General features: G+C 29.4%; 1 protein-coding gene across 2 annotated transcripts in view; it reads right to left on the reverse strand.

Moving 5' to 3' along the window:
* The window catches only part of FMRFa (FMRFamide), a 182422-nt gene that overhangs the window by 76081 nt on the left and 92124 nt on the right, over window positions 1-14217 (reverse strand). Inside the window, exon 1 of one of the 2 annotated variants that reach the window (XM_067047110.1) lies at window positions 3631-3657. The exons of the other annotated variant lie outside the window; for it this stretch is intronic. Within the exon in view, the coding sequence (XP_066903211.1) occupies window positions 3631-3636 (6 nt within the window). The 5' untranslated portion in view covers window positions 3637-3657. Of the gene's footprint in view, window positions 1-3630; window positions 3658-14217 lie in introns of those variants that run through there. 2 annotated transcript variants of the gene reach the window in all.

Here is a 14217-nt window from a genome sequence, read left to right on the forward strand (position 1 = left end):
TTTATTCTTATTTTATTTTGTTATTCATATTTTTTTTTATTTTAGTGTGAATGTGACCAGCTATCACCTATTGCCCAACGATGTCAGTATCAATAAATAAACAGTTTTGAAATTTAAAAAAAAAATTAATAATACCTGTTCACATATATATAGGTATGTTATAACATGCCTTAAAATGCTAGGAGAAACTATGTTAAGTAAAAAAAATATTTAAAGAAATATTCAATATGCAAGAAATTGAATCCTAAAGAAACAGCGTCTATATTAGTGAATATATAAATGTTTGCAAAACGTTCAACCAACAGTTTACTTTTCAACATTTATTTCCATCGCTTAATAACTTAACAAAGTTTATATACATTTTTCTTTCTACAAGTAATGAACATTGTGGGCGAATAATTAGGACTTTACCAATATCCGATACAACAAGAATAAATTCCGATATTATTTCTGCCCGAAAGCGTTCTCTGGCAAATCTTTTAAAATGAGAAAACATATTAAATTTTTAATAAAACCTGCAATTATTTTTTTTTTCAATATTTTAAATTTTTTAGAGCACTGAAGTCAGTAGTAAGTCGGTTCTTAATATTAAATTAGTTGATCTACAACGCTTATGAATTAATCCTGTGAGGATTTTAAAATCAAACTAATCAAAATATGACGCCATACTTTTTACAAAGCACCGACCACATGAAAATAATCACATTTCCAAAAACTCAACCCATGCCACTTGTTCAAAATCCTTAGAATACATTGGTATGATTCTTAATAGGTCTCTCACATTCACAGAACATTTCAATAGAAAGGCAGATGAAAATAATAATGCGAATAAAAAAAATATATTTTTTTTTAATGTTTCCATATTTAAAAAAAGAATCATGTTAAGCTACCAAAATAAATAGAGTCTTATAAATTAGTTATTCGAACTCAGTTTACTTATGCATCACTCGTTTGCAGCTCAACAAATAATAGAAAACTGAAACTAATTCTAAATTTATCAACGAGAATAATCAATAATTGCTCCTGCTACACAACAAAAACTAACAAGCTCCAAGACTTGCAACTTCCCTCAATATAACACTTTGTCCTAACACAAACAGCTACAAACTTCAGTAAAACATCTTGCTATCGATCGTAAAAAAAAATTGGCAATTACAACAAATCTTCTATATACCGGTTAGAAGAATAAAGCAGGTTTTACTAAGCTAATATTCTTCATATATTTATTTCATTTCTTTCCTTCTATACATGTATATATGAATATTAAAAAAAAAAAAAAATCTGTACCGCTGTAACCAATAAGGGTGCAGTATATTGAGAGGAAGTACTTTTACTAGACTAACGGTTGTGCAAGGGAGTGATTTGGTCAGAATCACCCTCAACCACCTGATTTTTCCCAAGTGAAGGGTACTCACTTTATGAGGCTGGTTGACTCCGGAGGGCTCCCCACCACCAGCACTTTCATTATATAAAATCAGTCAATCCTTAGAATGGAGCTTTAGTAAAAAGAACTAGCAGATAAACACTATATTTTATTTTTATATTATACTTGTTTTATTTTATTTTGTTTATTAAATTATTTTTTTAGGGGTTTGGAAAAAAAAAAAAGGCTCCCGAACCCACAGGGTGACTCACGGATACAATGAAACAAAGAATAATTTTCTGCTGCAGCAGGATTCGAGTCTTGGAGTTTGTAGCACAGAGCCTTACTAATGAGCTATGCAATACCCCCACTCCCACCTTTATACATATCTAACAATTAAACTATTAAGTTTACTTAAATTACTTAAAGGTATATACATATATATCCATACTTTATAAGTATATATACTTTTTTTGTGTGCTGGTTTTTTTATTTAATTTTTCCTACTCTAATAACTCAATATTTTGCAAAATACACAAATTAAATGTAATTTTAAGCATATACATCCAAAAGAATGATTTCATTACTGTGAATTTGTAAATAAAGCAGCTTTCTTATTATTATTTAAAAAAGAAAAATCATATTAAGACAAATGAAGATGATGGGTGATGAACCAATAGAGAGGAAAAATGCTAAAAATATGAAACAGAATAATAAGTAATCATTTTAGGTCGTTAATCATCAAGCTATGAAGGAAACAAGGATATCATTGACGTCATAGCTAGTCTAGCTAAGTGTTCCTAAAGCACAGAAGACGTAAAAAAACCATAAAGGTGACTAACAATTAGAAGATTAGGCAGAATAAACTGAATCTGCCTAGCTTATGTTTATGATATTTCTGACTATTTTCTTGTTTTTTTACTAAAAATCCTGACGTCAGTGCCATCTTTACACTAAGATTGTGATAAAATTGAGCACTTATCACTTAATTTATGATTTTTCTAATCAATAACGACGAAAAGTAACTCTTAAATTTGCATTTTAATGTTTATGTCATGGTGCCAAAACTGGAGGATTAAAATAAATTCCAATAAATCCCACCAAATCACATTTACCCTTCGTTGTAAACCTTCGTCTTGCGCCACAGTATCTTTTAATAATACACCACTTATTCCTGTTGAACAGATCCGTTACTTAGGACTAAATCTGGACTTACGATTGCCATGAAATCCTCATACAAGACTGAAAAGACAGGAAACTGCTCGTCGATTCCAACTATTACAACATTTACTAGACAAACGGTCCAAACTTCCAATCCAAAAGACTGATCTACATGATTATTATAAGGCCTATCTGGACATACGGAATTGGGCTATGGGGCTCCACTAAACCATCTAATTCCTCTCGAATCCAATCCTTACAGTCCAAAATCCTTAATGCTCCTTACTTTGTCACAAATCAAATCATCCATCATGACCTCAATGTCCCCTATATTGCCGATTTGGCCAGAACCAGATACCAATCCTTCCATAATAAACTTCCCAACCACCCAAACCAACTCGTTTCTAGCCTGGCTTCTCCTTCACTACCTAATAATCCTTCTAGGCGTCTGAAAAGAAGATGGCCTCGAGATCTTCTCCTTTAGAAATGTTTTTGGAGTTCTATCAATGGGTAGATTCTCCACATGTTTGTATCATGTCATAATATAACTAACAGGAAATTTACTTGATGTGTATATATGTATACAGTTGTAAATAACAATAAATTAAAAATTATTAAAAAAAAAATTTTTATGACATTTCAAATATTAATAATCTGTAATTTGGAGTCTTCAACATCGTAAAGTCTTAGGGTCAGCCATGGCCTTAAGACTGGGATTCAGTCAATCCATCTAATATTCGGTCGGATATATTATATCTTATAACTCAAAAGCATTCTGATGGGCTACTCAGAATATGTCACAAACTTTGGAACAGTATCACCAAGTACAGGTAAAGTATGCAGGTACAGGAAGTCAAAGTTCCAACAGCATAGTTCCTATCAATAAGGAAAGCAAAAAAACAGTATTTGTTTTTTTGAAAATTAGAAAAATAAATTGAAGAATCTAATGGACCATACTCACACTAATATAAAATGTCTAACGATCATTAATTAAATATTTAAAAAATTTCTATGAAAATTAAAAGATTAAATCGTGCCCATAGAAAAATTTAACAATACCCCATGATTTAGATGTCAAAATTCAACTACAAACTCAGTGCACCTACTTGCATCGGAGACCAGTGGAGATCCTCTCACAGCCCCTGGATCTGTCCAACTACCCTCCTTCGGTTTAGGGGATCGCATAAATAGACATAGGACCTGTGTTGTTAGCCTGATCACTAGCTGTTTGTCAAACCAATTATTGTCTGATTCCAGTTTTCTGATAATTACTAGGTCAATTAATTAGCTTGATGTTGTTATCGTGTTACCGAACCTCTCAGACGCCCTGATCAGGGGTAACATGACCAAGGCTGGTCAGATTGTTGTGACTTGTTTTTAACATTGTAGGCGGCAAGGTGCCTCAAGCTGTTGAAAACAATTGATAATATTGTAAATAATCAATGATAAAAAAATATTAATTCGTGTGACTTGCGTACTTCCTCCAATACCCGTTTATTCATTTTTTAATTATTTGGTTAATAGGGCGAAAAATTGCTCATGGTTACTTAATGCCTTAGTAAGAATCGGGAAATCAATATTTGCTATTTTAATCATGTACTTTGGGCTGTCCTCAATTATATTTTTTAAAAAAATTAAAATCTGTACAGCTACAACCTATGAATGGTTATGGGTGCAGTACTTTGTAAGGAAGTACTGTTACGGTTGTGCAAGGAGGTGGTTTGGTCAGAATCACGCTCGACCGCTAGATTTTTACTCGATTAAGAGTACCCAATTTATAAATCTGGGTGGACCCCAAGAGGGCTCCAAATAAATTTTAAAGTTGAGTGGAAATTGAAAAAACTTGTGTTGGAGATCAGTCAGTGAAAATATATCATTTATGTGAGTTTCTGTTCTCAGTTGAGGAGGAAAGATTCTTCTGCATTTAAATACGATTCTAAATACGAACTTTGAAAAATCGGGATATAGTTTCCATAAAATTAACTGAAATGAGAAACCTACAGCATTTGACAACTCCCTGCTTAGGGTGTAATTATAAATGGTGTAATTAATTATATTTTTTATGTTAATTATTATTTAGATCTCTAATTTATTCATAATTTAGAGGACCTATAGACTGGACTTGAGAAAAGCTTTAATGAATGTAATAATCCATATAAAATAAAATAAAAATGAAATATTCTGCAACTCCTAAGAACAGTTTGAATGTTCACTATTACCTATATTTGGAACTCAGTGAACACTGACACCATGACAAAATTTGACCATAACCTGAAGTTTGTTATAACTTCAAAAATATAAGTTAATTTTGAATAATTAACTAGTTCTTATTATTGGCAGAAAGAAACAGTATACTAAAAACTATGAAAGAAATTTATGTCTAACTAGGTGAAAATAAATATTTTTGTGTTTCCGTGGTTGCTATGACAACAGTCTTACATTTTTGGCAATTGTCATAACAACGGTGGAAATACGATAAAATAATAATTTAAATTTATTACTACTAAGGGACACATTACAAAGGAGAAGGATTAGCATATTGCATAATAAAGAAGTTGCCGTTTTGAATATAGCAAAAATTAATTACAACTGAAAATAGAATGGTAAGCAAAAGCTTTGAGATTTGAGTACTGCACCAGATATTTATCTTATAAACTTATAAACTGCCTAACCATCAAAACCCTCTAGTTTCTAACCTTGCTCCTTCTTCTATTCCTGATTCTATTCCTCCTCCGAGGCGCCTGAAAAGAAAATGGCCTCGAGACCTTCTAGAATAAAAATATGATTAGAGAGCTACCAATGGATAGTTTCTCGACATGCCTATATCACTCCATTTTTATATTACATCAAATTTACTCAATATGTTTTTATGTAAATACAGTTGAAAATTGCAATGAATAAATAGAAAACAAAATTCATAAAAGGATAATTTAAAAACTTATTTTGGCCTGAATAAATGTGAATTTGGATTTCTGACTCAAAAAAATAATTTGTTTTAGTTTAAAGTTTCTGCTGCAATAACAAAAAAAAAATGTTATTTTAAAGTCAATTTAATAAAAATTTATAACACAGGGACAGAATGGCTTATACAACTTTTAAAGTTGGAATATGTTTTCCTTTTATTGGATTAGGAAAACACTTTGAGATTGGTTTCATATGCATGACAAGTTTCAAAGCCCCTCAAATGGTTTTTACAACTTTTATATTGAAAGGGAAATAACGAAACATATATGAGAAAAATGAGGCAAGCAGTGACGTTTGTTAATTGATTTGACACCTATACTTAGAAGCAATCAATGTTTTTCGATTATTGGTACTTAATTATAAAATGGGTAGCAAAAAAACGAGAAAGACTTTAATCCCCTATCTGAAGTTGCTCTTAGATTGTATTATACTGCATGAAAGGCAGTTTCTTATAAAAAATTGCATGTAAGAATAAAATTAAGACTAATCAAGGAATTTTATGATAAATTGCAAAAAGCTTTAAAGGAAATAAAAAAAAAAATTACACGAAAATTAATGAGTAGAAATGTTTTCAATATAAAACTGCATAATACGATTGAAAATAATAATTTACAAACAATCCCATCTCTTCGGCACGTTACGTTTCGTTCTAAACCTCTATATGGCATATCCGCCGAAGTAATTCTATTCTTTATTTCTTTTACCAACTTGAGCAAAAATTTCTTTACTACTATAATAACAAATAATGATATATTTTATTGAGATAGTAATATAATCTGCCACACTCGAGAGCAATAAGTATTAGAGTTGTATAGATTCTATCACACTATTTCTTTACTACCAGGAGAGAGAAATGCATCCATTCTGCCCAAATACATCGGGTGGCTACATAACACAGTATACTAATCAATCCGTGATCGAACATATATAAATTACATATTTTTACATGATTATTTTACAGTAAAATAAACAAATAATAAAAAAGAAAGAAAACACTTTTTTCCCCACAGTTTTCTTTAAAAGAAAACTGTGGGGAAAAAGTGTTTTCTTTCAAAATCAATTCCAGTCTACACATTAAATACAAATATTTTAATTTATTCCTTTTTTTCTTTCCCTTTCTTGTCCCTTCCATTTCACAATTTTTATTTCATTTGATCAACAGATTCACTCTCCCGAATTCCCCCTCTCAGATACTCCCCAGTGACCCGTTAAACAAATTCACTATTAGACAGCAATGTGAGATCAAACCAGAGAAATAATACACACAGCAGTAGATCAGTTTACAGTGAAACAAACAAATAAATACATTTTACCAAACGAAAACTAATACATAGATTAAAAGGAAAATATAGTAAAAAGTTGGTTAAAAGAAATACTTGACTGGATAAATAAGTTTAAAAATAATATAAATAATATAAAATTAATGCATAATTAATATTCGCTAATTATGTATAACTGCTATTAAGTCTTGAAACATAGATATTACACAATAATTTTAATGGTGAAGATTTATAAAATTATTCCTCCAGTGAACAATTGTTTTTCCTTTATAGTGGTTTTATTTTTATAGTAATTAAAAGTTAGGATTAAACAACGTACTTCCATTACCAAATGTAAAAATTAAAATATTTTTGCGTTAGCTGAGCAGTATATTAGGAAACTATAAATACAGATTCAAAATCCTTAAATATTAGAAAAAAAAAACCCAGAAAAAATGAAGGCAATTTACTTAATAAAAAATATAAATAATATAGTAGATTTTAAGAAATATACTAATTTAAATACCCATTATGCATACGTACACCCCACAAAAAAGGTATAGATCACCCCTATTTTTTAGGATATTCGTTAATTCTAGTTGATGAGACTATTTAAACATATTTTAGGTCATTATATTTTAGATTATCACTCTGAAAATAACAAACAATGTTTATGAAGCAAATTAATTTCTCAATTAAATATATTAAAAAAAAAATGAAAATCAAGTATGAGAAGGATATTTTTTTTGCCGCGCCAAAAAGCAATCATTAATTTTTTTTTTTGTGACAGTGTTATTTTAATTTTTTTCGTTTTCTTTATTATTTAAGCAATTATCTATTATGATTTATGTTCCTTGTTTTTCTTGTGTAATGCCTAGTAGCAAAAATACTACTGTAAAAACTTCAAAATAGTTGTTTATCAAAAAAGTAAAAACATGTTGAAACTAGAAACATCTGGTTAAAGCTGGCTAGAAGGAATCTAAAATTATTATCGAATCTAAATAATATTAAATTTTTGTAAAGATCATTTCGATATAAGTATAATGCAAGATACAGATTGTAAGTTCATACGAAGTTATATTTATTCCGAAAGTCTAGATAAGGTATTTAAAAATGAAATGATGTTTTCTTCCAGTTAGAAAACAATATGGAGAATTATGTTCGATACAAATTATTGAGATCAGTGAAAAAAAAAAATTAAAACATTGGTTACTCTACCTGAGCTTCCATCTGCCTTAAGTAAAAGACCAAGGCTTCCTTTGATTGAAAAGGTTCAACATGATAACTTAAATACAGCTAAAGAGTGTGAATTGTTAAATCAGTGGGTTTTGTTTATGTCTAAATGACGTCACATAAGAAACCATCATGGCGGCTAGCGTTTTCCATATGTTGGTACACAGATTAAAAATGTTACTTTTTAAAACTAAAAATTAAAATTAATTCTGTTTCCATAATAATTAAAATACCATATATATGCTTGGGTTTCTGAATTGACTATTATATTGATTTTTTATGTCAAAAATACCCTATTTTACCAGTATTTGGTTGAATCATTAGATATTGAGAAGAGTGTTTTCTTAGATTTCAAAATATCTTTTGGAAAATATTTGAATGGTTTCTTTATGTAGATGTTTACAGAATATTGGTCCAATTTTCTACAATACAAGTTGACTTCCATTATAAAGCTGGAGTGTTTCCCTAGTGCTTAAAATGTTCAAAGTAATAGTTGATCAAGCAGGCCAGAAATATTTTTGGCTTAAAAAAATGTTAATTCAATCTTACACCTGTCAGGGCCCAAACTTAATTGTATTAAGTACTATAAAAATAATAACTAATTGTTTAAATAAAATAAATTTTATCCGATTTTAGTCTCAAAACAACTTATATTTCTTCCGAAGTCCGACATTTCGGCCAATTTGGCCATCCTAGAATAAAATTTTAGAACCTCATCAATTTTAAAAAATGTTATGCAGACTATTCTGCCCAGGTCAGTAACTTCAGTCCACAATTACCCTATTTTGTCAATTCAACATGTTAAAAATAAAAATTAAAACTTTTAATCACAGTTAATTTTCACTTTTATAATTCATCACAATAATTATTATAACTAGTTTCAAGAAAGTGTAAAGATTCTGCCTAATTATACAATTTTTATTTATTATACAAAAGAAAAGGAAAATGAACAAAGAGAAGAGAGCAGATAGCTACATAGGCAAGAGGCATAAGAAAATAAATAAAGATTAGCGCAAAAGTTCAATTCCAATTATCTAGGATACAAACTAGAGAAGTAAAATAATTATTAAAGTAAAAATAATTAGTTAAATAATAATAATATTAAGTAAAAGGCAAAATAATATATAGATAAATGTGGAAGGAGGTTGATATAACTAACACAGATATGAAGAAGCAAGATTAATGTAATTATATATTGCTTAAACACCTTTTAATGTAAAATAAATGTTTATTGTCTAAGCAGCCACAATGAAGACCTTTTAAGAAGTTCGTTCGTAATCAACAAGAACTGAAAAATCAAAAAAAATTGTAAACATAAAGAATGCAAAATTTATCTTATTTTTAAGCTCATATTATACTAAAAAACAACTCCATTTTCGAAAATATGTATCTACCTATTAAAATATTTCCGATGAAAATATCTAAGAGAGACACAATTGCCTCTGTAAAGCAAAACTCATAGGTGGATTTTCATGGTTTTCGTGCTGGTGTTAAGAAATGCATGAAAATTAGTTAACTTTGTTATGTGTGTGTTTCAGACGCTGGTAATATTTTAATGCACTGACCCTAAAATTAATTTCACTTTGTAATGAAAGGGCAGTTAAAACCTGAATCAGAATTCAACCACTTCGCTTACTAGTTGCAAATTAAGGAGTTAAAACGTTTATACAGCCAATATTTATTACACTTTTAAAAAAATTCTGGAGCAGCACGCACATCAGACTTCACTTATCACTCTACACCGAGTAGAAATTAATTTCATACATAACTTAGCAAATGTAAAAACTGATTATTGCCGTAACAACCATAGAAACACGAAAACATTTACTAATAAATTCAGTTAATTTATGCGTTTATCGTTACTCTTCTACTACTGTAAATTAAAATTTACTGATTTTTTTGGCTTTCAATGGTATATTATATATCTGGTGGGTTTTCGTAATTTCTAAATGAAACTTGGTAGATCTTAATTATTGTGAATGGATATCTTTTAGTAGTGAAGGCGCCTTTGTAGCATCTTCCAAATTTTCAGAATAAACTATTTGTAATGAATAGAAAATCTAATTTAAAAAAGATTTTGTATCGTTAATTTTTCTCAAACCAACGTCTCCTTAAGGCATACATTATAAAAAAAATAATAAATAAAAAAACGGAAGGAAATTTAATTATTTTTGACACTTTGCGCGGAAAAGGTATTGGAAATCGAACTAAAGCGAAGAACATAATCTGAGAATTAAATTTTATTCTGATTCCGTTATGATAATTGAGAATCCCTCATCAAGACAGGCAATAGAGTTTACCTGGCCGGGAGAGGGTATATCAAAAATTGAATTCTCAAACGATTTGTTGTTTTAAGTTCATTAGATTTTCTCGACCGTAAGTTGTCAAAAAAGATTTTTTTTTTTTTGGGCGATTATCGTGTTTAGTACAGAAAAAATCACTGAAATAAAAAATGTAAAATAAACATAATAATATAAATTTTATCAAAATATAAAATAGGGTGTATTTCAGCCTTGAAACCGGGCAAAAATTTTTTTAATCAAAGTACGACGAAAATTGTTTAATTGATGACTAAAAAACAATTATTATTTAATTAAATAGATATTTAAAAAAATGAACTATGGAATATTGAGCATTTAGTTTAAAATCAATGACTAAAAAATTATATAAAAGTTTTAGTCGTTTGAAAACGTTTTTTGATAATACCAGTTGCGCCGAAACTTTACTGAAAATATTAGAACATCAATATAAACATTTTTCAAAGTTTTGATTAATATAAATTGTATAGTCAGTGTAGATTAATATTATGTATAACTAGAGAGGAACCTCCATCGGCGGATCAAACCTCGTTTTAAAAATTATAAAACTGTTCATTTAATTGTTTTATTCTTAAACTATTACACTATATTGAAAAATAGAGTGTAATAGTTTAAGAATAAACAGTAAAAAAAAAATCAAGTCTTTATCCCGGTACTTTAATTTAAAATAAAATATTACACGGTGATTACTAAAATCATTTTTTTATAATAGAGAGATTTTAATTAGTATAAAATTTTAATTTTTTTTTTAAATTTCTGGTCAAGTTTATGAGGAAGAAATTCTTTTTATGACAGCAGAACTGTCGCGTTCTATACATAAGAAGCCCCTGAAGAAGGTTAGGGATAGATTCTCAATAGGAAAGGTTTGATTGGATTTTGAATGTTAGGTTACTGGCATAGGATCAAATAGTACAAGAGCAGGGAAGAAAAAAAGGCAGTTATCTCACTCCAATTTTTGAACACTTTAATGAAAACTATGTATAATTAATAGTCAAAATTGATAAGTCTGCCAAGTATAGGTAGGGGGTATAAAAAATGGCGGCTGTTTCAAAACCTTTAAAAACACTCATTTTTCATTCGGAGCTCTATATCTTAAAAACTACCAACAACACTAGAAAACCACATTAGCGCACATTATTTAAAGAAGAGTAAATTTTCTGAAATATTAACCCTAAGATAGCTATTTACGTCCAATAGTTCTCGAGATATAGCTTTTTAAAAAGCAAAATTTCTTAAAAATCTACTGAAAGATTAGTCGTTAGTTTATTTATTTTGAGAAATCTATACCTTAGAAACTATGTGACGTACAGATGTCTATTAGCACTCAAATTAAAGCTAGAATAATGGACTATAAAGACGTTTCTGACCTTTACCTTCTTAGGAATAGTAGTTTTCATGATATTTGCTAAAATAGATTGATTTATAGTTGTTCGGACAATAAGTTTGATTTATGAAAAACATCATTTCAGAAACCATAGGACGTACAGATGTCTGCCAGCGCACAAATTAAAGCTAGTTAAATTTACTATAAAATAGTTAATAATGTTTATCTTTGAAGGACTAGTCTTTTATGATATTTGACAAAATAAATTCACACTGTTAATTTCTAGTTGTTCGTATAAAATGTTGGGTTTTTGAAAAAATATATCTCTAGATCCATAAGACGCACATACGTCTGCCAACACTCAAAATAAAGGAAATTTAACTTACTATAAAGTAGTTTATGACACTTATCATCGTAGGGGTAGTAGTTTTTATGATATTCACATATGAATATAAATTTGGCAAATAAAAATTTGTCCAAACAACTATAAATCAATTTACATTAGCAAATTTCATGAAAACTATTACTCCTACGAAGATGAACCTTAGAAACTACTATATAGTTCATTAAACTAGCTTTAATTTGAGTGCTAATAGACATCTGTACGTTATATGGTTTTTGAGTTATATGTTTTTCAGAATAAATTCACTAACTACTGAATTTTCAGTACGTCCCATACAACATTTTTATGAAATGTTGCTTTTTAAAAAGCTATGTCTCGAAAAATATTTAACGTAAATAACTCTATTAGTGCTAATATTTTAGCAAATTTACTCTTCTTTAAATGACGTTCTCTGAGGTTTTCCTGTAATGTTCCTACTTTTTAAGATATAGAGCTCCGAATGAAAAATTAGTTTTTTTTATCGCTTTGAAACAGCCGCTTTTTTTTTATTCCCCCTACCTATACTTGGTAGACTCATCAATTTTGTCTATTAGTTATACGTAGTTTTCATTAAAGTAATCAAAAATTGGAGTGAGATAACTGCCTTTTTTCTCCTCTTGGGTTCTTGTACTAACAGGTTTAATTGGATTTTGAATGTTAGGTTACTCGCTTAGGATCAAAGTGGCAGTCCCATGTTGACGCTTGGTTTCGATCTTTCATTAATGTTTCATTCGCATGTACCCTGATACACAGACAAACACGAGCACACACCACTTGGCTATGGGGAATACTTGGTTAGGGGAGAATAACCCGTGTATTTCCCTTATAAAATCAAATTTACAATCGTACTATTGCCCCTTACTATACATTTCATGTATAGTTAAGTGAAAATAACAAAATGGTGGAAGAGTATTTATGATATAGTTAATATTGGCCAAAAACATTATTTTTAGATTAGACCCTATAAGACCCGACACAACGTTATTTGTAACGATATAATGTAAACAGAAAATCAATAAAATGATATTTTACAATTAAGAACGTTACTTCCTTTTCTATTGTCGACTAGATTTTTCAATATGAAATTTATCTAGCATGATTTTATTATTGATCAGTCATTTATTTATTGATGATTAGTCATATTTACTCTACGACACAAGATATGCCCTTCAGTTTATAATGACAATCACTCTATACTATAATCAAACACTGTAACTTATTTAGGAGTTACCTATGACAGAAGGTTAACATGTCAAGACAAAACGTACAACGCTAAATTTCCGACTGAGACAATTATATTCTAATCTAGATGATCTAAATTATCGCTCAGATAGAAACTTAACGTACACAATTACTTAATAAAATCAATATGGACTTACGCCTGCCAAATTTATGGACCTCCTAAATAGACAGAATCAAAAAATAAAAACTTTTCAATCACAATTTGTAAGACTGGCAACGAACTCATCACTTTACGTTTCAAACGAGTGGTGCCAACTTATGCAAACTTATGCCATGCTTGGATAGAAAATCTCATTTGCTGGTTGTTAAGTATATTTACAGGTGCAAATAAAAAAAAAATGAAAGACAAAAAAAAATATCTAGACAAAAATAAACTCAAATTATATTATTTTTTTAATTAATTTGAAATTACAATTTAATTGAAAGGGCGCTAAAAAATTAAAAACAAAAAAAATCGAAAATGGTGACAAATATACTGCAGCAAATTATTCTTAATTTCTGGTGCAAAGTTATCCGCAGTCACGTTTCCCGTTGACTAAGAATAAGATTAATATTTAAAACTGACCTTTGCTTCTTAAACACAGACGGAATTTGAACAATTTCAAGGCCACACTTCCCTTTATACTTCGAGAAGAAGCAATCTAATAATTAAAGTTTAACAGAAAATTACAAGAGGAGAAAGACAAATGGTGGAACCTATGATTATTTTTCAACTGAACCTTGTAACTGCAAATTGGAAGGTATAATTTACCTCTTTTTCTCTCAGCTCTTCCACACCTTTCAACAACAACTGGTATGCCACACGCAAGTTTTGACGTTACTGGAGAAATGTTATTCCTTAAGGAGCAAAGGAACACACTCCGACGATACTATTAAACGGTTTCCCGTGCAACATCACTTAGGGTATATTACTAACCAAAATACTGTAGTTAATTTACGTTGATATTTATTTGTGAACATAAATATATATA

Source organism: Halyomorpha halys, unplaced genomic scaffold, assembly GCF_000696795.3.
Source record: "Halyomorpha halys isolate HHAL.00 unplaced genomic scaffold, Hhal_1.1 Scaffold697.1, whole genome shotgun sequence".
Classification (NCBI taxonomy): Eukaryota; Metazoa; Arthropoda; class Insecta; order Hemiptera; family Pentatomidae; genus Halyomorpha; species Halyomorpha halys.